The 23,755-nt window shown below is 39.2% G+C and overlaps 2 protein-coding genes across 14 annotated transcripts in view; one reads left to right on the top strand and one right to left on the bottom strand.

The window, feature by feature from the left end:
* Positions 1–9,435, top strand: part of clockb (clock circadian regulator b) — a 31,844-nt gene extending 22,409 nt beyond the window's left edge. For 10 of the 11 annotated variants that reach the window (XM_047366102.1, XM_047366095.1, XM_047366101.1 and 7 more), the window contains 7 exons: positions 1,698–1,814; positions 2,197–2,355; positions 2,941–3,150; positions 3,408–3,571; positions 3,713–3,845; positions 4,353–4,484; positions 5,135–9,435. In XM_047366102.1, coding sequence (XP_047222058.1) covers positions 1,698–1,814; positions 2,197–2,355; positions 2,941–3,150; positions 3,408–3,571; positions 3,713–3,845; positions 4,353–4,484; positions 5,135–5,425 — 1,206 coding nt within the window. In that variant the 3' untranslated portion in view covers positions 5,426–9,435. The remainder of the gene's footprint in view (positions 1–1,697; positions 1,815–2,196; positions 2,356–2,940; positions 3,151–3,407; positions 3,572–3,712; positions 3,846–4,352; positions 4,485–5,134) is intronic. The other variant, XM_047366106.1, reaches the window with a different exon arrangement.
* Positions 9,436–10,650: 1,215 nt separating this feature from the next.
* Positions 10,651–23,755, bottom strand: part of kitb (KIT proto-oncogene, receptor tyrosine kinase b) — a 34,922-nt gene continuing 21,817 nt past the window's right edge. For all 3 annotated transcript variants that reach the window (XM_047366092.1, XM_047366093.1, XM_047366094.1), the window contains exons 17-21: positions 17,219–17,341; positions 16,813–16,924; positions 16,457–16,556; positions 13,129–13,234; positions 10,651–13,037 (exon numbers count right to left, since the gene is read on the bottom strand). In XM_047366092.1, coding sequence (XP_047222048.1) covers positions 12,894–13,037; positions 13,129–13,234; positions 16,457–16,556; positions 16,813–16,924; positions 17,219–17,341 — 585 coding nt within the window. In that variant the 3' untranslated portion in view covers positions 10,651–12,893. The remainder of the gene's footprint in view (positions 13,038–13,128; positions 13,235–16,456; positions 16,557–16,812; positions 16,925–17,218; positions 17,342–23,755) is intronic.

Below are 23,755 nucleotides of genomic sequence, written 5' to 3'. Positions count from 1 at the left end.
GTGCCCTGTCAGGTTTAATAAGTGGGCTTTTAAGCCTTATAAATGGGGTTGGGACCATCAGTTGTGTTGTGCAGGAGGTGGATACAGTACACAGCTGATAGTCCTACTGAATAGACTGTTAGAATTTATATTATTTTAAGAAAAAAGCAGCTAAGTAAAGAAAAACGAGTGGCCATCATTACTTTTAGAAATGAAGGTCAGTCAGTCGAACAATTGGGAAAACTTTAAAAGTGTCCCCAAGTGCAGTCGCAAAAACCATCAAGCGCTACGAAGAAACTGGCTCACATGAGGACCGGCCCAGGAAAGGAAGACCAAGAGTCACCTCTGCTGCGGACGATAAGTTCATCCGAGTCACCAGCCTCAGAAATCGCAGGTTAACAGCAGCTCAGATTAGAGAACAGGTCAATGCCACACAGAGTTCTAGCAGCAGACACATCTCTAGAACAACTGTTAAGGGGAGACTGTGTGAATCAGGCCTTCATGGTAAAATAGCTGCTAGGAAACCACTGCTGAGGACAGGCAACAAGCAGAAGAGACTCGTTTGGGCTAAAGAACACAAGGAATGGACATTAGACCAGTGGATTTCTGTGCTTTGGTCTGATGAGTCCAAGTTTGAGATCTTTGGTTCCAACCACCGTGTCTTTGTGCGGCGCAGAAGAGGTGAACGGATGGACTCTACATGCCTGGTTCCCACCATGAAGCATGGAGGAGGAGGTGTAATGGTGTGGGGGTGCTTTGCTGGTGACACTGTTGGGGATTTATTCAAAATTGAAGGCATACTGAACCAGCATGGCTACCACAGCATCTTGCAGCAGCATGCTATTCCATCCAGTTTGCGTTTAGTTGGACCATCATTTATTTTTCAACAGGACAATGACCCCAAACACACCTCCAGGCTGTGTAAGGGCTATTTGACCAAGAAGGAGAGTGATGGGGTGCTGCGCCAGATGACCTGACCTCCACAGTCACCGAACCTGAACCCAATCGAGATGGTTTGGGGTGAACTGGACCTCAGAGTGAAGGCAAAAGGGCCAACAAGTGCAAAGCATCTCTGGGAACTCCTTCAAGACTGTTAGAAAACCATTTCAGGTGACTACCTCTTGAAGCTCATCAACAGAATACCAAGAGTGTGTGGAGCAGTAATCAAAGCAAAAGGTGGCTACTTTTAAGAACCTAGAATATAAGACATATTTTCAGTTGTTTCACACTTTTTTGTTCAGTATATAATTCCACATGTTAATTCATAGTTTTGATGCCTTCAGTCTGAAGCTACAATATTCATAGTCACGAAAATAAAGAAAACACTTTGAATGAGAAGGTGTGTCCAAACTTTTGGTCTGTACTGTATGTCCCAGAAATGTCCATAGGAGTGAATGTGCCCCAATTGTTGTGGAAGATGAAATGTCAAAACAGTGGCTTAAAAAAGCCAACTAGATTCAGCTGAGTTAAATTTATTTATATATTGCCGATTCACAACAAATGGCGTCTCAGTGCAATCATAGAAACTGATTCAAAACCACTGATTCAATAAAAATTTATATTTGATCAAAGTTATTAAACATTCAGTCAAGTTCAGTTTATTATTCAAATTGGTAAAAAAAAATCTAAGGACGCCCTGTCAATGGCATCAATTTACTAGATCTATTAAAAAGTTTAGTTGATATGTTTCTTATCAATCTTCTTTGTATTCTATGTAGTCTATGAGTTCTCAGACCACAGGACAGAGTTTAAATCCTGGCATGATCACTCAGCAACAGCAGCAACAACAGCAGCAGCAACAGCAGCAGCAACAGCAGCCTCAGACAAATGTTCAGGTAAGAACTGTGAACTTTAAAACAGTAGGGGGCAGCAAACATCCATAAAATGTTTCAGCGACTTGCGCATACATGACCGAATGATCTGATGACATTTGATACAACTTCGCATTCATATTAGAGGAAATTTAGAAAAAGACATTTTGTGTTGGTTCCAAACACTGTTGATCAGGAAGTCACACTGAGCAGTGCTGAAGGAAAAGAACATGAAGAATACAAAGGAAAAGGAAAAATGGTCATGTCTGTTGAGTGGTTTGTAGATAACTGATTAAGTTATAGTGGAACAGGTGAATCCCCAAATTGAAGATTTCTGTAGTATGTTAGAGGACCCATTCTGTTAAATTTTATTTTACTTCATGGTGGTTTTCTTTGCCTTCTCAAGCCGGTGATGGAGTTCTCAGCACAGGTGAATGCCATGCAGCACCTGAAGGAGCAGCTGGAGCAGAGAACCCGAACGATCCAGGCGAACATCCAGCGGCAGCAGGAGGAGCTGAGGAACATCCAGGATCAGCTGCAGAGAGTGCAGGGACAGGGCATACAGGTAGGCTCTAAAGTACAAACATCGTTCACACTGCGTTGGCATTCTCTACTGTAGAGCATTATATTTATTTTAGTGCTGCCAGTGGTTTGCTATATTCCACGCAAGCCTTTTATAGTGCTAGGTGGATAGATGGCAAACTTCAATAAAATGTCAAGGCTTCATTCCATAATAAAGATTTACAACAAAGGAAAATTGCAGAAGACTAGTGTAAAACTGTAGCTCTGAGGGATCTTTCCCAATATTTGCCAAATTTGTAAAATAGCATTTGAACACAACAGAAATACAGTGTCTGCTTCTTTTTTTAGACCAGCAGGTTGCTTTGTTTTCACTCTGTTTGGATTTAGTTTACCTGGCTGGGTAACTGATTCCTAAAGAGAGGGATGTAATCTTGCCTTATTGTATTGTATTGTTTTCTTTTCTTCTGAATAAATTGTAATAAGTGACTATCATTACCTGAATCTGTACCCTGTAGATTTATTTGTATTTGTAAATATATTTGATCATACAGCAACAAAATACCAAAAAGTCACGCAGATGAAGTTTTTCTACTTCCACTTTGCTCTGACATTTTGATGTCTCCATTAGATGTTGCTGCAACAACAGCAGCAGCAGAGTGGACCGATGAACGTACAGCTCCCACAGGTGGGGTCAGTCCAACAAGCAGCTACGCTGACTGGTCAGGTCCAACAACCCTCAGTGAACCCCGTTCATTCGGGATCTCAACAGCTCACTGTTCAGCAGCAAGCTCCTCCTCCTCAACAAAGCTTACAGCAGCAGACCAACACACTCACACAGGTGGGTAACACACAGATAGACACTTCTTATGCTGCCCCGTTTTGGAAGGTTCAGATTAAAATCTCTCAATGTTTTATAGCATTACTATGATTCTAACTGGATTATTAATAAGGCCGATCTTTAAGGTCAGCATCCCCAAAGCATGATGCTGCCACCGCCCTGTGTTACTGTGGGGGTGGTGTGTTTAGGGTGATTTGCTTTAGAATAAAGAAATTGATGTAACCCCTCTATGTTATATATCCATGTTGTGAGCCCAGGCTCAGTCCCAGTCCCAGGGGTCTGTAGCTGCCCCGCTGTACAACACCATGATGATTTCCCAACCAGGACAACCAAACGTGCTGCAGATCAGCACTAGCCTCCCGCAGAACAACACGCAGCAAGGCGCCACCGTGGCCACCTTTACACAGGACCGACAGATCCGGTAAGCAGACAAAAGACGAGCTTTATTCCCTGTCAGTTTATTTGTAGTCATCAGTATAGCAGTCCTAACCATAGCTTTTAGTGATTTATGGTGTTACTGATGATGACAGACTGACCCTGATGTATTATTTTTTCCTTCCAGATTCCCAGCAGGGCAGCAGCTCGTAACCAAGCTGGTGACGACTCCAATGCATGCATGTGGTGCCGTCATGGTGCCCACCTCTATGTTTATGGGGCAGGTTGTTACAGCATACAATCCCTTCGGTGGCCAGCAGGTAAACATAACATTCAGTTGAGACTGGTGGTTCTGTATCTGTCTTCTGATCACAGGAAAATGTGTTGGCAATCTCTGTGAAAATGTGTAAAGACATTCAAAATAAAGTCATCTTTTACTGCAGTAGATACTCACCCTGAAAATAAAAAAAAATAAAACCAAAGAAACATTTATTAAGTGGGGAGACTATCCTGTTAATAATAATTAATTGTTTTTAACTCATTTATTGGCTTTTAATTTAATACGTTGTACGAGCCCCTTTTTTCCAACAGGACAGCATGTTGTCTTCAGTTAGTATTCTCCTATCACTGCAAAACATCACTCAAATTAATGGCTTGATTGTAATATCCGGCCTTTACTTGGAGAAATATTTAATTGCAATAAAAACCGAATTTATTTTAAGGGCTTCTTACACATCTTTACCAGGGGTGTCAATAAATATGTCTACATCTGTAAGTATCCTGATGTAAAAAGCATGAAATGTATCCTTTTTTCACTGTCACCCCAGCAGGGGGGACAGACCCAGACCCTGACTCTACAACCAGCCCAATCATCTCAAGGTCAGCCCGATGGCCAAAACCAAACAGCTGTAGTGGCACAAAACAACCAGCAGGGGCAGCAGCAACAGCAGTTCCTGCAGGTAAAAGAAGAGGGCAGAGTGAGCCTATTTAAAGGCATTGTGTTCGTTTATTTTGCACCACATTGTTCGCTGTCTGTTTGCCTTCATGAGCAGTTTAAAAAGTGCTCTTAAGCACCTGGAGCAAAACTGATACTTCAGTGTGTTTTATGTAATTTGTTTATTTATTTATTTTTTTTGCAACAACAAAAAAAATATGAAAAGGATCAGACGTAAGTGCAGAACTGACAGACCTATACAAATAAGCCCAGTTGCTTGATGGTCTCCTGACTGGTGCAGGAGACCATCGGCTGCAGAGCTTTACGCAGCACTCATGTGTTAGCCTGTTCTGAACTGGTTCTGTAAAACTACCAGTTTTGTTTTTCAACACAGAGCCACGCCCCAGTTTTGATTTGCTGCTGTTCCCAGGATGCCACCCCTAGCTTCTGACGAAAGCATGCTAGGGCCAACTCAAAAGATCTGGAGCTTAGTAAACATTAGCACCGGTTAAGCACTGGAACTGGTTTGATCGAAAAGTATAGTACCACAGGTGCACCACTGACTTGAATATTTAAATGATATGTGAAGAAAGGAGACCTACGAACTTACCAGATTTGTCACTTAGATTTTAATGAATTGTTGGATGACTTTTGGATGTCTTTTTTTGCTGCTAGGGCACTCGTCTTCTTCACAGTAACCAGTCTACTCAGCTGATTCTGCAGGCAGCGTTTCCTCTCCAGCAGCAGGGAACTTTTACCCAGGCAACACTTCCACAGCAGCAGCAGCAGCAACAACAACATCAACATCATCAACAACAACACCTGCAGCAAAGGCAACAAAAGCAGCTGCAGCAGCAACAATCTCATCATCAGAGGCACCAGCAGCAGCTGAAAATGCAGCCGCAGAAACAGCAGAAAGCCTCATCATCACACAGGACTGACAGTGTCAACAACCAGCAGCAATGACTCTTGGTGGACAGCTGTAGAAACTGCTGTATATGGTTGTGTAGGTCTTCTGGATGTCACCGACCTCATCTACCCTCCAAAAAAATGACCGCCTTCCCTTCCTTGATTTAAGAGCTATTACTTCTAGGAAAGAGGAAAAGCTCCGAGTTCATAAGGAACTTGGTAAGAGCCATCACCACGGCAAGGCAGAAGAAAGTTCCTGTTTTCCTCTTCAGAGGTCAACTCATGAGGGAGCCTCAGTCTCCGAGGAGACTTTGAAAGTAAGAAGAAAAAATAAAAATACCTTATGCCGACGATAATGGACCTTTTTTTTTTTGGAAGTCTCAAAGTGAACTGACTGTACAGATTTACTGTATGATAAAACAAAAACCTGTAAATATCCAAGTATAGCCTAACAGAAAACAGAACCATAGTATTTTATATGACTGCATGGAAAGAATAACTGTACGCTTTTCTTAGTTGCTTTTGGAAACAGAATTTTTACTTTTTGTGGTTTCTGGTCAAACACAGAGCAACGATGTGCTCTCTAAGACCCCCTCCAAGTTCTCTTGAAAAAGAAAAAACAAGTCCAGAACAAGGCTTTAAAGTCTCTTGGTGTGTTAAAAAAATGAAAAGAAAAATAGGAAGGATTGGGCGTGGGTGGTTTAATTTAATTTAATTGTTTTGTAGAAACTACTTTTAAACACTGTGTCTCCAGGACAAAAATGGATCCTTTTACCTTTGTAATTACAAATTGTTTAACAAGAAGTTAGAAGAAACTAGATTACAGTTTAACTGAACTATTGCAGGATGATTACTGTACGTATAACGGGTGTATTGATTCCAAGTGCCAATAACATAGAGAATTTAGTTGTTTTTTTAATTTCAAATTACAATATTCATATATATATATATATATATATATATATATATATTAGTCAAATTTGTATATTTTCCAAAAAGCTATTACCCCTGATAACAGCATCCATGCATATGTATATTGTAGGGATTATTTTTTACCAGTCAGAGAGCCCTATACGTGACAAACAGTATATCCTCAGCCTCCCGACAACTTCAGCACTTAATGTGGTTGTGTAAAGAAATACCACTGATAAAACATTTTTTTTTTATTTGTAATCTGTGTGTGATTCCGTGAGCTAATGTGCGTTTTGATAATACAATCCTCATGTGCATGACTCGGTGCGAACGTATATTGTAGTGGGCGTGTTTGTTAGGCCTTCTTGTCTTACGATATTGAACTTTATGAGGGTTTGAAGTTGCTGGATGGTACTTGTCCTCTCAGGAATGTGGAAAGCTGATTTGTTTTTCATTTTTTGATTCTGCCTCAGTCTGGAACCAGACCAGGAAGGATTAGACAGTGATGATTCACAGACCTGAGGAACTTGTGTTATGAAGGGTGCGGCATCTGAGTGGAAAATGTGACCTTGATTTCAATCAAGTGCTCTCTTTTTTCCTCTTTATCGGTGCAGAATTCAAGTGCTTAAACATGGACTAGGCATGGGCCGGTATGAGCTTCTCACTGTATGATCATTTTAAGTAAAAATACCCCAATATTTACACCACAACCTAAAACAAAAATGTCTAACATGTACTAAATGTTTTTATTTAAAAACAACTATTCTTGGTTCTGCAGCTAAAACAATATATTGATACATTGTTTCTTCTTTCAGCGGTTTGCCCAAGTTGGGGTGGGACCCAACTTGGGGTCCTGGAATACTTTTTCAGAAATTAAACTAAATCACAACGTTGATGATGGGAAAGCATATTTTATCTAGAAATTTAAGATAATACAAAAAGGACTCAAAGTTGCTACACAGTCCCTGGAAAAGTCTGGAATTTGTTTCAGTATTGAAATGTATTTCTTTTGAAAAAATGTTGTATTTTAAGACTATTGACTTTTCCATTTCTTTATGCACAGAATATTATACTGTTTTGCCATTCTGATCTTTATAGCTGAACACTGAGAGTACGACAAGCTGGTATTATCTGGCTAATTAGTCAGGGTGTATGCACCAGTAGCTAGCCTGCATTCCGCTCCTTTACAATCACGCAGCTTATAGCTGGCCAACTGTTGCTTTGGAATAGTGTTATCTTTTATAAGAGTGAAAGATGAAGCTCCTTTAGTTTCTACACCATTAGTGTCCATATTTTTCACCACCAGAAACCGTCAAATTTGTCATTTTTGTAATTGATTACAAAGTAAAATGCTTGTCTTTCAGCCAGCTGATGGGCACTGCACAGCAGCATGTGGGGGAGGGGCATATTTGCACTGCTCTATGCTGTGGAAAGTCTTAGAAAGCTCTGGTCATTGCATCACTTTAAAAGGTCTTTAAATCTTAGGAACATGATGACCAGAAGATTTTAGGGGTTTTAAAGTTTCTTGGCATACCTTGAATCCTTAAACGGCCCATGCCTACCATGGACGGGAACATTAATAGTTAAAGAGTGAGTTTTGGAATTACAGTGGCAGGAAAAACCCTAACTATGACCCTCATTTTTAATTGACTGAATTTACCACAAAAACAAACCAGAATTTTTTTAACAACTAATGGTCTACTCTGTCATTAGTGTTTCATCCTTCCTTGTCTTCATAGGCCTCAGAAGCCCTCATGCAGTCCACTCCACTTGTATCTCAGTTCTCAAATGGCAGTTGAAACCAGGACTGGGCCCGGGTCCATGCATAAAGGATTTTTGGCTCAGCTTGAGTGTACTAAAGCGATAAGCCATATCAAATGGAGAAAAAAAAGCCTCGGAGCGAAGGAGCGTATAGTTATTGGCAAAGGAGTATCTAGAGTGTGTTGTTTTGCTTTGGAGAAGCTGGTGTGTGTGTGTCTGTGTGTGTGTATAAATATAGCATCTTCGTTCCTTGATCCTACTTCTTGTATCAGTCGAGGGGGAGGGGTTCACAGTATTTGCTTCCCCCCTGGACATAGCCAATCAGTTCTTGCGTTGCAGTATAAAGAAGTGTCGTCCGTGTTGTCGCGAGCCTGCATGAGAGACGGCTCCAAGTTGATAATGTGTTGAGAGAGACTTTGTATGTATGGTGACTTTCACTGTAACCCAGTATATTTTCATATAAAACGTATGACTGAAGAGGTGTGGGGAAAATAGGCAACTGGTTTAACTGTGGAGTTTCAAAGAAGATGCTGACATCACCAAAAAAAAAAAAAAACTCCAGTCAGATGATAAATACTAACAAAAACAGAAGTAGATCATTTGAGCAGCAAAGGTCCTCCACCCATGACGACAAAGAGCCTCTATAGACTATAGTGTGTGAATGTGTGTAAACGGATCTAGTTTGTGACACTGATACCCAGCCCAAAGAATGTAAAGGTGTTTCTTAAAGACTAATGGATGTTGTGCATTTTGATTCCAGAGAATGTTTGACTGGCTTTCTTATGAAGGAAAAGGAGGGGAATGAAAGAGAGCTCATCAATCACTAGGTTCCACCTAAAGAATCCGAAAAACAATCATTACTGTCTTTTCATTGTTAATGTCAACTAGGTCTGAATGTTTCACCATTATAAATGTTTAGTTTTTGGGATTTTGGTTAGGAATTATGTATGTATGACATGTGAACTGGGAGGTTTTAGAAAAAGAAAAAAGCTGTAGAAAAAATGGAGGCCTTGGATAGCTGATGGGCGATAGCATTGACAGGACAGCCACGCTCCCTTTCTCCCCGTCTTCCCACACAGATACAGCTATCACTTTTTATTTTTTCAAAACCACCGTTTGGTTAAGAGCGTAGTTCTAGTATAATACTGTACACAGACACAAAGCTAAGAACACCAGTATTCAGTGTAAAATGGTGCTATGCTTCTACCTGTACTGTACGTATGTAAATCCCTTCTTCTGCTCTTAAATTGTGCTCCTTTTATCTACCCCAAAGTCAAATGTAATAATAATACTAATAATCCATATTTTGAAGCAAAATGTTTGCAATTACTATAATCCCCCTGTCCCATCTTGGTCAACTTGAGAATAAAAAGAGTTGCAAATATTAAACAACACCTGAACTTGAATTTCTCTCGTTTTTCCTCTTTGTTGTGTTTCTAACACATCTTGTGTGATATTTTAACTGTATGGACCATGCAGTGCTGGGCAAAAAGTATTTGACCCTTTACAAACCTAAAAGTTTTAGATCATAAAACAAATGTGAATATCAGAAAAGTTAATAAGTATGCAGTTTTCATATGCTGGTTTTAAGAAAACAAATCTATCCATCACTACCTGCTCCTCTGTGATAAAATAAATGCCCCCTTAGAATCAAGAAATCGCTTAAATAGAACCCGTCTGACAACACAAAGTAGGCTTTTAAAAATATCTTAAAAAGCAACACATCATGACCTAATCCAAAGAAATTAAAAAACAGATTAAAAACCTACGTATTGTACGTTTTTCAGTAGGGAAAGGGGTTATAGCTCCGTTTCTAAGCCTTTGGGACTTCAGAAAACCACAATGAGAGCCATTAGCTACATCAAACAGTGATTAACCTTCCAAGTAGTTGCTGGTTTACCAAAGTTATTTAAAAAGTACATCAGCAACTCCTGCAGAAGGTCACAAAAGCGATGAGACAAAGGTGAACCTCGTGTAAGGTCGGCTTCCCGTTACATCTGGCATAAAACTAGAAGCTTTTCAGGAAAAGGACATATTGTAGCCACTGTCAAACATGGTGGCCACAGTATATTAGTCTAGGACTGCTTCAGAACGTGGACAACTGATTGTAATTGATGGAACCATGAATTCTCAGCGCTAATAAAAAAAATCCTGAAGGAGAAAGTCCAGCCATCAGTCTGTGATCTTAATGAACTTTAATCAGATTTAGGTCTCGACTTTAAGCCAATCCAACGCATTTATTTTGAGGACTAGTTGCTGATTTGCTTCAGATAATGGTCCTGCTGCACAACCAAAATGTACTTGAGCTTAAAGAGGCTGTACATGATTGAAACACTGTATGGAAGTTGCTGCCGCCATGAGTGGTATAATGTGTTAGATTTTGGGGGCAATTAGATTTTCAGATAGGACCAGGTTGATTTGGATAGCTTTTTTACCCTTAATGATTGAAAGCTTCCTTGCAATGTGTGTTTATTGGGGTTATTTTTGTCTGATATTAAAATGAGTGTATGTAAAACATTAATTTGTGACAAAAGGTCAAAATCAAATCTGACCGGGATTTTTCGATAGGACAACTAGTCACAAAAACAGGAAAATGGCAAAACAAGAACTGTGGACTTTGTTCAACCATCACAGATGCTTTCTTTATTATCATAATTCAACCAACTGTATCAAAACTGCAATGACTGCAGAGGAAATCTGCTCATTTCAACACTAACAGTCAGGAAATAATACATCCAGTTTAAAAAAAAAACAAACCTAAAGGCACATCTCTATTTTATTTACATTGTATACACATTAGAGAAGAACAAGCACACAATCAGCCCTAAAATCCTCAGCCTTGGTAGCTTTGATAAACAAGTTATTTTGGGTATACATACAATAATTATTCAGTTAGTCACAGTATTTGAAGCTACAACACAAAGGTGGGAATCAGTGTTGACCTTGTAAGTGTTCATACCTGTTGACATTTTTCACATTTTGTCACTATAGTGCAACTTTAGTGTTTTTTTAATGCAATGGAACAAGACGAAGTAGTACATCATTGTGAAATAGAAGGTAAATGATGCATGCCTTCCAAGATTTTGTTAGATCAAATCTGAAAAGTGTGGCATTGCTGTCATATTCAGCCTCCTACACACTGATACCCCGAAATAAAATCCAGTCCAACCAACTGCTTGCCAAAGAGTCCACCTGTTTGTCATTTAATCTCAGTATAAATCTAGCTGTTCTGCGGAGGCCTCAGAGGTTTGTTAGAGAGCATTATTGAGTGAAGATCATGGAGCATCCTACACAAGTCAGGCATAAAGATTTGGAGAAGTTCAAAGCAGGGTTAGGTTTGAAAACAGCCTTGAACATCTCACAGAGATCCATCATCTGAAAACAGAAAGAGTATGGCACAACTACAGAGCTACCAAGGCATGGCCGTCCACCTAATCTGACAGGCCGGGGTAGGAGAGCCTTAATCAGAGAAGGTACCACAGTCCTATTGTAGCTCTCGAGCAGGAGAATCTGTCCACAGAACAATTACTTAGATTTACAGTCATAAGTCCTGTTTCCAGTTTGCCACAACCCAAGTAGAAGGTGGTCTGTTCAGATTAGACTAAAACCAATCCTTCTGACCAATATGCTAAATGCGATGTGGTCCAGAAAACTAACATCATCCTGAACAGACCATCTCCACTGTGACATGTGCTGGTGGCAGCATCATGCTGTGGGATTGCTTTTGTTATGGATAAGGAGGCTGGTTAGAATTGAATGGAAGATTGGATTTTGTTTAGCACAGCAATCCTGGAAAAAAACCTAATAGGCTGCAGAAGACTAGACAGTAGACTCCCAAATCTTAATTTTGAATCTATAGGATGATTTAAATATCCAATCCGCAGTTGTAACTACAGCAAAAGGCAGGTCTACAGAGTATGGACTCAGAGGGGCAAAAAACAAATGCATACCACACTGTTCAGTTTTGTAGTTGTAAAGCGTTTTTAAAACCATTATTTCTCTTTCACTTCGATCACAACTACAAATAAAGTTTATGGTTATAACCTGACAAAATGTGAAGAAGTTCAAGGAGCAAGAGTACTTTTGCATGGAACTGCAACGTATGGCTTTAAACTACTTTCATAGAGGCATTGCTTTAACACCACTTTTCTGTTGTATGGCTCATTTGTTTCTCAACACCTGCCTCATATAGAGAAGGTATCTATATTAAAAATAATCTCTCACAAATCCAGTAACATTGACCATACACAGGATGGATATTTTGGCAAATGTTTTTGTCAAGAGAGCAACAAGAGTTTTGAAACCACCTTAGTGTCTTCACATTGATCCCTCATCAAGAATATCTGCCTAAATGTAACTACTGGTTCTATACAAAGTGAAAAAAGCTCTGACAAAAACATCACTAGTAGTCAGCAGTGCCTCATCTATTCATTAGTCAAACATCATCTCTCCTCAGTCATATATGTACTTGTACTTTCAGTCAAAGTATCTTAAGATGTAATGCAAGGCTGAATGTGAGCCAAATTGCCTCCCAGTGCTGCTGGGTGATGATGTATCTGATGTTCTGTTAGTGCTGCAGTCTGCTTTATATAGACATGCACCTGAAATACCTACCACAACGATCAATACACCAATGGGTTGAGCAATTAGAGGCTTAGAGCCCAGTGAGGGCTTGTATATACACAGTATGTGCAGGAGTGTGTGCGAGTTTCTGAGCTCCAGGACTGCCAGCATTTAGTAGTTAACCTGGATGTTTTGTTATTCCAGATGAAGTGATGTTTTTGTGGTATTAGTTAGGAATGAGAGGTTTGTATGAGCTGTAGTAGTGAATTTATATATTGGTGTGTGTGTGTCAGACATAGTCCAGGAAGATGTCCGCTGTGCTCTGCAGTAAAGGCTGGGTAGGAGCTGTGGTGCTGCACACAGAGCTAAGCCTCCGCGATGGTACCCTCTGCTGATCACCAGCATTTGGAGAATTGCTAAGCATTAGGTACACCTGTGGGGTTTCACAGATTTAGTTTTGAGGCAATAGTAATCATGACAACTCTCAGTCCAAAAGACAAAGCAAATTCAAAATTAACGCTTACGTTCTTGGTGTTTTCTGACAGCAGCAGTTCGGTTCTCTCCACCAGTTTTCTGAAGGACGGTCTTTTCAGAGGGTCTTGGTTCCAGCAGGACAGCATCATGTCATACCTACAGAGGTGAGACTGGGATTAGTTTGTACACCCCGGGGGTGTAATGGTTAGTTCACATTTAAGTCACAGATATGGACAACCAAACAAAGACACACTGTTCCTTACAAAGGTATTCACACCCCTTGAGCTTTCAATATTTTGTCCTGTTACAGCCACAAACTTTGATATATTTTATTGTCATTTTATGTGATATACCACCACAAAATAGTGTATAATTGTGAAGTGGAAGAAAAATACTACTTGGTATTGAAGTGTTTTAGAAATAATATCTGTAGTTTAACATGCATTTGATTTTAGCCCTTGAGAAATCAATACTTCAGAGACCCATCTTTTGCTGCAGTTAATGCTGTGAGTCTATTGAGTTATGTCTTTACCATCTAGTGAGTGAAATTATGGACTTCATATATAATATAGAAATATTTTTATAGTTAGTATTGGTACGATGTGAGCGCTGGAATCCGAAGTCAAATTCCTTGTTTGTGCCCAACTAATAGCTGTCCTGTCGATAGATTCTCCAACTTGACCTGCGGATCTCTGCAGCTCCTCCATGGATACCATAAGCCTCTTGGATGCTCCTCTGCTCAATCTTCCCCTTGCCCAGCCTGTGAGTTTGGGCAGACGGCCATGTTTTGGTAGGTTTGCAGTATATGCCAAACTCTTTCCAATTTTGGATGCTGATCAGACTTGTGTAAAATGTTCTAAAGGCTATTGGCTGCACTGAATTGTATTTAAGGGTATTAGAGTAAGTTTTACCACACTTTTCAGATTTTTATTTGTAAAAACATTTTTCTCATATTTGACAGTTATAGACAACTTTCTGTTGTTCTACCACATAAAATCCAAATAGAACATTAAAGATTGTGGCTATGATGAGACAAAATGTTTAAAAGTTCAAGGGTTATGGGGTGCCGCATGTGGCATAGTTATAGAGAGCGTGATCTATATATGGAGGCTTCAGTCTTCGATGCAGCTGTCCCAGGTTTGAGTCCCAACCTCAGAGACCTGTGCTGTATGTCTTAGTCCTCTCCACCCCACTTACTGACTGCCTATTTTGGAAAAGAAATTATAAAAATAAAGGCCACTAGTGCCACAAAAAAATTATTTCAAAGCTCATGAATACGTTTGCAAGGCACTCTAGGTCAAGGATTCACTGCTAACTACAAATAGGTGCAAAATAAAGTTTTGATCATTAGCTGAATTAAATGCATTATTCCTTTGAAAGAACATTTAATTTAGAGGTAGAATCATCTATTACTATTTTCTAACAGATGGACAAAAATGTGCTCAAATAACTAATTATGTTTTTAGAATTGTCTTATATTTGTGACTTGAAGTCCAAAACTATGATATTCAGTTTTCAATAGAGGTAAGACATATTGGTAATTTATGATGAAATGTTCCTTATTATTAATAGGCTTTAAAGAAAACCTTATAAAAAGCAGATAATGATCTGGAACAGCGCATAAATTGTGTCTGAATGAGTTCATGCAGCACGACACTTTATCTTGTTCATCTTGCTCTAAAAGTGAAACAAGATTCTTATTGTAAATAATTGGCAGCTGTTTTGATCATGGATAAACCACTTCAATATTTCCAGCAAAATGTTTCTTTAAATGATTTTCTCTTTGACATACTGGACATTTCTTAAGGTAAACATGGATTTGATGGGTTTGGACACATGGGGTAATTGAGTCTTAACATATATCTACAGTACTGTACAAACGTTTAGGCAGGTGTGAAAAAATTCTGTAAACAAAGAATGCTTTCAGAAATATAAATGATGATTTTTATCAATTTAAAAAATGCTAAGTGAGCCCAAACATACAGCCCAAGTCATTAAGAACTGTTTTCAGTGTAAAGAAGAACAAGACTTACTGGAAGTGATGGTATGACCCCCACAGAGCCCTGATCTCAACATCATGGAGTGTGTCTGGGATTACATGAAGAGAAGAAGGATGTGAGGAAGCCTTCATCCACAGAAGATCTGTGATTAGTTCTCCAAGATGTTTGGAACAACCTACCAGCCGAGATCCTTCAAAAACTGTGTGCAAGTTTACATAGAAGAACTGATGGTGTTTTGAAGGCAAAGGGTGGTAACACCAAATATTGATTTGATTTAGATTACTCTTTTGGTCATTCGCTGCATTTTGTTGATTGACGAAACTAAACAATCATCATTTATATTTGTGTAAGCATTCTTTGTTTACAGCATTTTTTCACACCTGCCTAAAACTTTTGCACAGTACTGTATAAGGTTAGTGATAAGAATACTAGAATACAAAAATGTAAACACAGATAAAGTAGAACTGTAAATTGATGTAGTAATAAGAAGAATAGACCAACAATAAACAGGAAATGCAAATGCTGAGTTGCATCAGTGAGATGTTTTATGCCCTGCTGTTGCCCAAAAATATGGTTTTATTTACATTTTAATATTAAATCACATGTTGGAAATTATTTATGCCCTTCTCTATAATCAATGGAAAAACCTTAATTGGCATTATGGCAACCATCCTTACTTATAATTGATGAGCAGCTATTTGTATGTTTTCACTGGTATATTTAAAGATTTATCTTAGGTGCTGTGCTCCAAGCCTTTGAGGTTGGAAGGCCTCCTTATCTTGAGCTCCAACCGCAGAGCCGCTCCAAAACGTTAATATTACTACCAATCAGAAGAAACTAACAGAAAAAATAAAAGATTACTTTAAACCTAAATCTGCCAGGGGTATGAATAATTTTGGTTTAACTGGAGTTGATTTTATTCTTTGCTTAAATCCCAACACTTAAGACCTCTTCAGTTTTTCCTCTGCATACTGCCTGACACTATATGACAAAGAGTCTTCTTTAGCTTTATTCAAAATGTATTGGTTGTGCTTAAAAATGCAGTCTGTGCCAGAAAACTGACACATTTAAATAAAATCTGCCAATTCTGAAAAGAACAGTCTTCAGATATCCTGTCAGAACTACACCATAGGCTTATTGAGGTCTTCATAAAGCATTGGGTTTCTCAACAATATGCTAAAGATTATTTAACCAAAAATGATTTCGGCCTGGATGTATCATTTTGACCCTTTGTGGATTAGAAAAAAAAAATCACAAACTCAAACTTGTACACCCAATTCTTATTTTAGAATTTCCTTGAAATAAAAATAATTACCAATAAATTTTCTTCCTTTGTGAATTACATGAGCAGTCATTGTCAGAGATCAAAAACACTTACATCTCAATGGGCGCGAACTCAGGCCTACTCATCCTGTGGCCATCTTGAATCATTTTATAAAAGGCAGATCCCACCTGCATCCCTGGGTACGGGCTATTTCCTGCAATGCCAACATGCAACACACAGATCCATTTTCTATATTATGTTACAGTTATGAATAAATATAAATATATAGATTCACTTAAGGTAGCTGAGTTTAATCATAATAACTGATTGCATTAGTGACTCCGCTAATTGATGCTGCTGCTTAGGGAGCATCATCACAGCCTCTAATGAGGCTCCAGTCAGCGTAGACTGATGACAATGATGGCTCCAACATTATGAAAACGTTGCAGAACTTTGACTGTAAATGTTACCCAGAGAGAAGATTTCCCAGAGCAGGATGCCGTAGGACCACACATCGCTCTCAAACGTATAGACACAGTCGAAAATGCTCTCAGGAGACATCCACTTGACAGGCAGGCGAGCCTGGAGAGATGGTACATTACCATAAGGAATGCACGTGAAATGATCTACAGCTTATAAATTATGTATGTGTTCTTCAAAACGACAAAGCAAACACCTAACATCTGATGATATTCACTGATTGATGAGTAAGCACAAGCATAATTCAAAAGTGGCAGCACTGCATGGGTTTTATCTAAAATGTTTCAGTGAACTTTTTCAAACATAATAAAGCCTGGAAACAAAATCACCTGGAGAAGGGAAGGGTGATGGATGAAGGGGAAGTGAAGGGAGGGAACAACTGAACAACACACTCACGTTTCCCCGGAGCACATAACTGGCGTCAGTGGTGATGTCTCGGGCAAGGCCGAAGTCGCAGATCTTCGCCACCCTGCCATGAGTCAGCAGAACGTTTCTCGCTGCAAGATCCCTGTGAATACACTGCACGCGAAAGCAAACAAGAAGAGATTATTGACTTTTTAACCTGTTTCTGTATAAGTCTACACAGGTGCAGATAAATCCAGGCCTGTCCAGTTGTTCCTAAAATAAAAAACAGAACACTTTTAAGGAAGAAAACATGTTGTTCGGAATAAATAAAACATTTGTGAAAGATTTAGAATGCCCTAATCTTTCTTAAAAAACAGACTGATCTTCAGGATACATGGAAAAATAAGCATGAAGTCAGTCAGTTTTGACCGGCGAAGGCTCAGTGTTTAACAGAGAGGCACGATGATGAAATTAGGTTTGAGGTGGATTTATTGTCCAACTGCAGGCCATGTGTACACCAACGCCATCTTACACTGAAAGCAACCATCTGCCTTTTATAGCCAGTCTGCCATGAGTGATTTACAGAAAGAAACCATACAAAGGGAATAATCGGAAAAGAAGAAAAAAACAATATTTACACAAAACTACCACCAAAACAATTAACGGTACCTGATAAATATTTTATAATATATAAATATTACATGAATACAAATCATTACAATTAAATACATCCAAGGTCAATCCCCGGCTGGGGACGAGAGGCCAGCGGCATAACTGAAGACAGTTTCAGCTATGACAGTTTCACCCGGGACAAGGTGGAAAGCACCCACGAATCCAGGGTGCGAGCAGCCCAGTAGCTGAGCTGTGCCGGGGTAAAAAATCTGACCGCCGGTCCCATCGCATCATTCCAACCCCCGGAAGACCTACAGGGACACCAAGCAGGCTCTGTCGCCATAAATGGACATGAAGTCGCCCCCCCCCCGAGGAGGAAGCAAGAGGAGCAGACCAAGAAAAAGGAAAAGCAGTTGTTATTAACGTATGAAGAATGGAAACTATAGATGTACATGTCAAACACTCCAGCTGAAAAACTCTATTATATGAAGAAATACATTGACAAGTAATACAAGACAAGTAATAGTTGGAATCTTCTACCGAAGTGATACCGACGCTTATCAAGATGCTTGAAAAAAAATTGCCTGATCACTTCGGTGAGCCATTAACGATTCAGAGCTGTCAGAGAAAAATTTGCTAAGTGGCCACAAATTCCATCTAAAGATGCTGAAGGCCTCAGAAGGCTTCTCAGACTTTCTCAATGCCTGTCAAGATGCCATGCCCCACTTTAAAGGTCTTGATATCTTTAACGACTGTGAGGAAAATCAAAGAGTTGTCCTTAAATTGCCAGATTGGGCAGCTGCACCCTGGAATCAACAGGTCACTGAAAATCTTGATGATAAAAACAAATTTCCAAATTTTAAGGACTTTGCTAAATTCTTTTCCACTTGAATCTGAGATCGCTTGTAGTCCAGTTACTTCTCTGCATGCACTTCCCAGTCTCCCACTTCCTGGTTTCTAGTTTGTTTACGTTTTCAGTCTAGTTTAGTTCCTCGTGTCCCTGCATTCCCTCTGCTCTGTTGTCATAGTAACCACTCATTCCCTCAGTCTCTACAGCCGGTTCTCGCACCTGTTTCCACTATTCCTCTGATCACCTTAGCCTTCCTTTCATTGGTCCATTCTCCTCCTCTCCCTGCTAATATACCTGGCTGTGCTCATCATTCCCCGCTAGTTCCTCGTGTAATGTCCCGTCTCTAATCACACAGTGTCCGTACAAAGATGGGACAAGAAACAAAACAAAACAGTGGAGGTTGTGTGCCCAAGTATCGTCCAGACCTACAATAAAAGCATGGGAGGAGTGGATCTCCTAGATTCACTCATTGCTCTTTACCGAACAAAGCTGAGGTCTAAGAAGTGGTACCACAGGATTTTATTTCACATGATGGATTGCACCCCCGTCAACGCTTGGCTTTTGTACCGCATGGACTGCAGGATCCCACAAAGAGAGGTCCAGAGTAGAAGCTGACATTTTTTCGGGAGTCCCACGGGAATCCCGCAGGACGGGAGACAGCATCAGTAAAGATCACGTGATTGGGACGGTACAGGATAAAAAATTAACGGGAGCAGACGGGAGCGGGAGCTAACCAATAGGAGGGAAAATAAACTAGGATCAATTGTCTTTGGAAATGTAAAACTGAGACTTTGTTATAAACTTTAAGAAAAGAAAACTTGAATCGACGTTGCCATTGTGTAGTTTTTTTCCAAGGTGCCTATACTATAATGCGGGTCAAACGAACTACAGGACCCACAAGCCAACAGTGCTTCTGATCGATGTTTTCCACCTGCGTTCAGGATTGAGGGAGCAAACGCAGGTGGAGAACTAAAATTGGATTTGTAACGTAAAGTCAGAAATAAGGACTTATCTATTAAACACATAGAGCTGACAGGAAAGTCGCAAATATTACCGAACTTCAGGAGAGTTGAATGTAGCGGTTTTAACACGCAGTCTGCTGCTTGTAAAATGTGTTTAGTCATAATCAAGTTCACCAGTGATTAAGGGACACTTGTAAAACAGATTCTGGATTAAATCAGTCCTGCATCTCTTCATTCATCAAACCAAAAGTACCATCATGTGTCAAGTCTCATCTGACCAACTAAATTGCTGCATGTGCTCTAAAGATTTAAGAGGTAAGGTACGGAAGCCCGTGAGGGGACATGGGGAAATTTATTACTTCTGCGTCCCCACGCAATACTTTTGCGTTCGGCATTTTGGAACAACAGCACAGATGATAAACTGCTCATAAAACAAACAGCACTGATATGTCATTGATATGGTTTATTTGTCATATGCAGGTTAACACGCAGTAAACAATGCGATTAAATGCTTAGGATAAGAAGAACCGTTCAAATCACGATAAAAACAAAAACACTAATGGTGTACAAAAAAAAGTCCACATCATGCAGCAGTAATAAGGAAATAAAGTGTCACAGATGTGGTTTCGTGCAGTTTTATGGTCCAGAGTTCAGTAGTTTGTTTGACAGCTTGTGGATAAAAACTGTCTTTTGGTCTGATTTGAAGATAATTTTATTTAATGCTGATTTCAAAATAAAACTCAATACATCTCAAAACAGGTGTAGTGTTTGTTTCAATTTTGCAGTTATCTGGTTTGGAAACTATCCCACAAAGTATTGTGAAATAACGCAAAGACTATTGCGTGAGAACGTAAAAAGAGAAAAAATCCCCCTTGTCCCCTCGCGGGCTCCGTATAGAAAGGCTTCATCAAGAGAAGATATTAAATAAATATGTTGTGAAATAGAAAAAAATTTAATGTACCATTAAATGTACAATTTATTTAATACATCATTAAATATTAAGTGTACCACTAATTACGTCATGTCGTCTTTAAAATTATACTTAATTATTCAGTGGCACATTTAATTGCATAATAGTCCATTTTATGATATAATGGTACATTTATTGTTTCTAATGATGTATTAAATAAATAAATGGTACCTTTAATTTAATGCCACATTTAATGTTACATTTCTTTCATGTTACATTTACTTCGCTTATGGGACATTCACAACATTTATTTATTTTATGATGATTTTATTGTATTAATTTTGTCCAGTTTGACCCTCCATTCTTGATGCCTGTATAGGAGGTCATGTCAGAATTTAAATCAGGTGTTCTGGAGCAGACACACATCTAAAACTTGCAGGGAAGGGGTCCGTGAGGACCAGGGCTGTGAACCATTGAGGTACAGTTTCTAAATTATGAAGGTTTTGCCTTGTTCACCAAGTACAGTTCTCTTACTAGGTGCAATTTTCTTTTGTTTCAGCAACTTGAAACATAAAAGTGATGTCATTGTTCAAAGGAAACGATCACTTAATAAATAAGTAAAATACAATTAGGTACATTTTGTTTATTCAACTAAGATAGGCATGGTCTGTTTCCTTGTTTGATATTTTATTATTTCTTCATTATTATTCTTTTTACTTTAACTGGCCTTTACTACAGCTAAAAACAGGGACCTAACTGGTCCTTCAAAGAAAGAAATTGGCAAAAGACTAAATGAAGAAAACAAAAATGGGAGTGGCACAGGAGTGGGAGTCGTTCTGAATGGAAGCGGGACGGGAGTGGGAATCAATTTACCAGGAGTGGGACGGGACAGGATTTTTTTTGTTATGCTGGCCTGGGATTGGGATGGGACAAGACATTTTTCTGTGGGAGCGGGATGGGACAGGAGAGAAAATCCACTCCCGTGTCACCCTCTAGTCCAGAGCCTGGTCCAGTTCAAAAGTGAGGTTGCAAGCTGACTTTGCATGGAGTGGAAAAAGAAAAAAGGGGAAGACCCTCCCCACATGTTGAGGAAGTCCTGGCTTGGAAGAGGACCAGAGTTACCACTGCACCAGTTCCACCAGCACCTATGCGTTGGGACAGCACTGATCACTGCCTGCTATCAGCTCAAAAAAGGGCAGGTGCAAATACCCAGGCTGTACGGGTATTGTCAAAGTGCAGTGCACGAAGTGTGAGACCTACCTGTGCCTCACAGCTGAGAGGAACTGCTTCATCAGTTTCCACAAGCAGTAAAGCAAAGACGGCAGCATCAAGACACTCAAATCAAATGAAATCTATTTTTCAGATGAAATATTCCAATGAAATGTTGAAAAATATCTTTCAAATTGTTTTTAACTTTCAAATAATTCGCATTGTTAACTGTTAATGCTACTGGGGACTGTGTGGACTATAACCCGAGTTGTTAAATAAAGATTTTTACAATAATTAACCAAACTCTCTTGTTTACATTTATTTCCACTATCATACAGTGGCAAAGTAAACAAAAAAAAAAAAATATATATATTTTTTTTTAAATGTCTTTTGATTATGTTAACTTGGTCTATTTTATGTCTAAAAAACATCCCAAATGTTTTTTTCCCAACTGGCATCATTATGCGTACCGTAGAGGACTTTAAAGGATGTGTGATCGTTGCAGTTTTCAAAGCATGAGGAAAAAGGCTTGTATCATTGCATGTTTAGGGTCATGTTTTAACCAATCTGATTTGTAAGTTCAATTCTCTTGTAGAGCGTAACGGCCAGCATTTGATTACGTTGCAGCATTAACTGAGGTTTTTGTATCGAAGAAAAATTGTACAACCTTATTGATTATGGTCAGGACACTGCAAGCTCTGTGGGGTTATTGCTGTTTGTTTATTTACATCTGTTACAGAAGAAATGTTGGGTTAGACACCTCACTTGTCACTTTCTAATTTCCAAAGTTTTTTGTTCCCAGTTTAGGCATTTGGTGAAAAGATGAGTGACTTCTGTTCTCTGTGGTTTCAATTTTGTCTATTACTGGCCAAACTTTATGGAAATTAAGAATAGGCAGAGCCGGCCCACAGACAAAGTGTTTTAAATGTTGGTCTTGCTCGGGGTTCTTTTATTGAAAAGTGTACAGTAAGGTATTGGCCTTGACAATGGGTGCACAGCAGACAGCTGTGACTGCTTGTTTCTATCAATGCACACTCAATTTTTCAGCTTACATATGCAGCATCAGCTTTTTTTATGGCAATCTACAATGTTTGTGGCAATTGCGCTACAACAGCAGTCAAAAACCTTGTATTTTTACACAAACAGAGTTGCTACCAAAATCTTGTCTATAGCAACCCTAGACACTAATGGCCACTAGCAACACTAGTTATAGAGGATAAAAATAAGAAGAGGAGCATCGGGAGCAGAACTACCAGACTCAGGTGCACCTTCTACCCTTCTACCACCTTCTACTGAGGCTGCTTAACTCTGATGGTTCTGTGCTCTGCCAGGATAGACATTTATATTTGGTCATGCTATGTGGTACAATTATGTTATTGATTGTGTTTTTTTACTGGGACCCGAGTAACCAGATTTCGTTATGATAATAAAGTATTCTTGAATCCTTAAAACATAACTCAGCTGAAGCCAAATTTATGTTTCTTTTTTATGTACAAGCTAACACTAAAACTACAGCACCACTAACCACTATAGGAAGTTAGAAAAGCAGCATAAAAAAACTCCCTTAAGTAACTGCTTAAGAAAGTCAAGCTGACACTCATGTTATTTTTCATTTATTATTTTTACCCAGCTGCAACTATGATGCGAGATGTCTTTGTTGCTACTATATTGCTTCAATATCGGCAAAAGGAACAAGTTCTTTTGCCAATATCAAATATGTCAAATATGTGCATGATTGAAAATAAATGTTATGTTACAAACTGCTGACTAAGAGATGTATGTCTGCAGCAACCATATGGGGAACATACAGGGACTATAAGATTCAATGTCATTGATCGTTTCTGTGAGTCTGTTAAAAGTCCCCTTGCAAAAATATTTTTTCTGCATGACTGGTAGTACTGTGTGTAAACAATAAATACCCTGAGAAGGTTGGGTTTATTTATGTGCAATATAAGACCAAGAATGAAAGCAGCAGCCTTGTGTTTGTGAGTTAATGCACCGTCAGCTGACAGCAAGCTTTCTGCATGTATGCTGGCACTAAGCTT

The sequence above is a fragment of the Girardinichthys multiradiatus genome, chromosome 5 (assembly GCF_021462225.1).
Source record: "Girardinichthys multiradiatus isolate DD_20200921_A chromosome 5, DD_fGirMul_XY1, whole genome shotgun sequence".
Classification (NCBI taxonomy): Eukaryota; Metazoa; Chordata; class Actinopteri; order Cyprinodontiformes; family Goodeidae; genus Girardinichthys; species Girardinichthys multiradiatus.
This window is presented reverse-complemented; position numbering and strand designations above follow the sequence as displayed.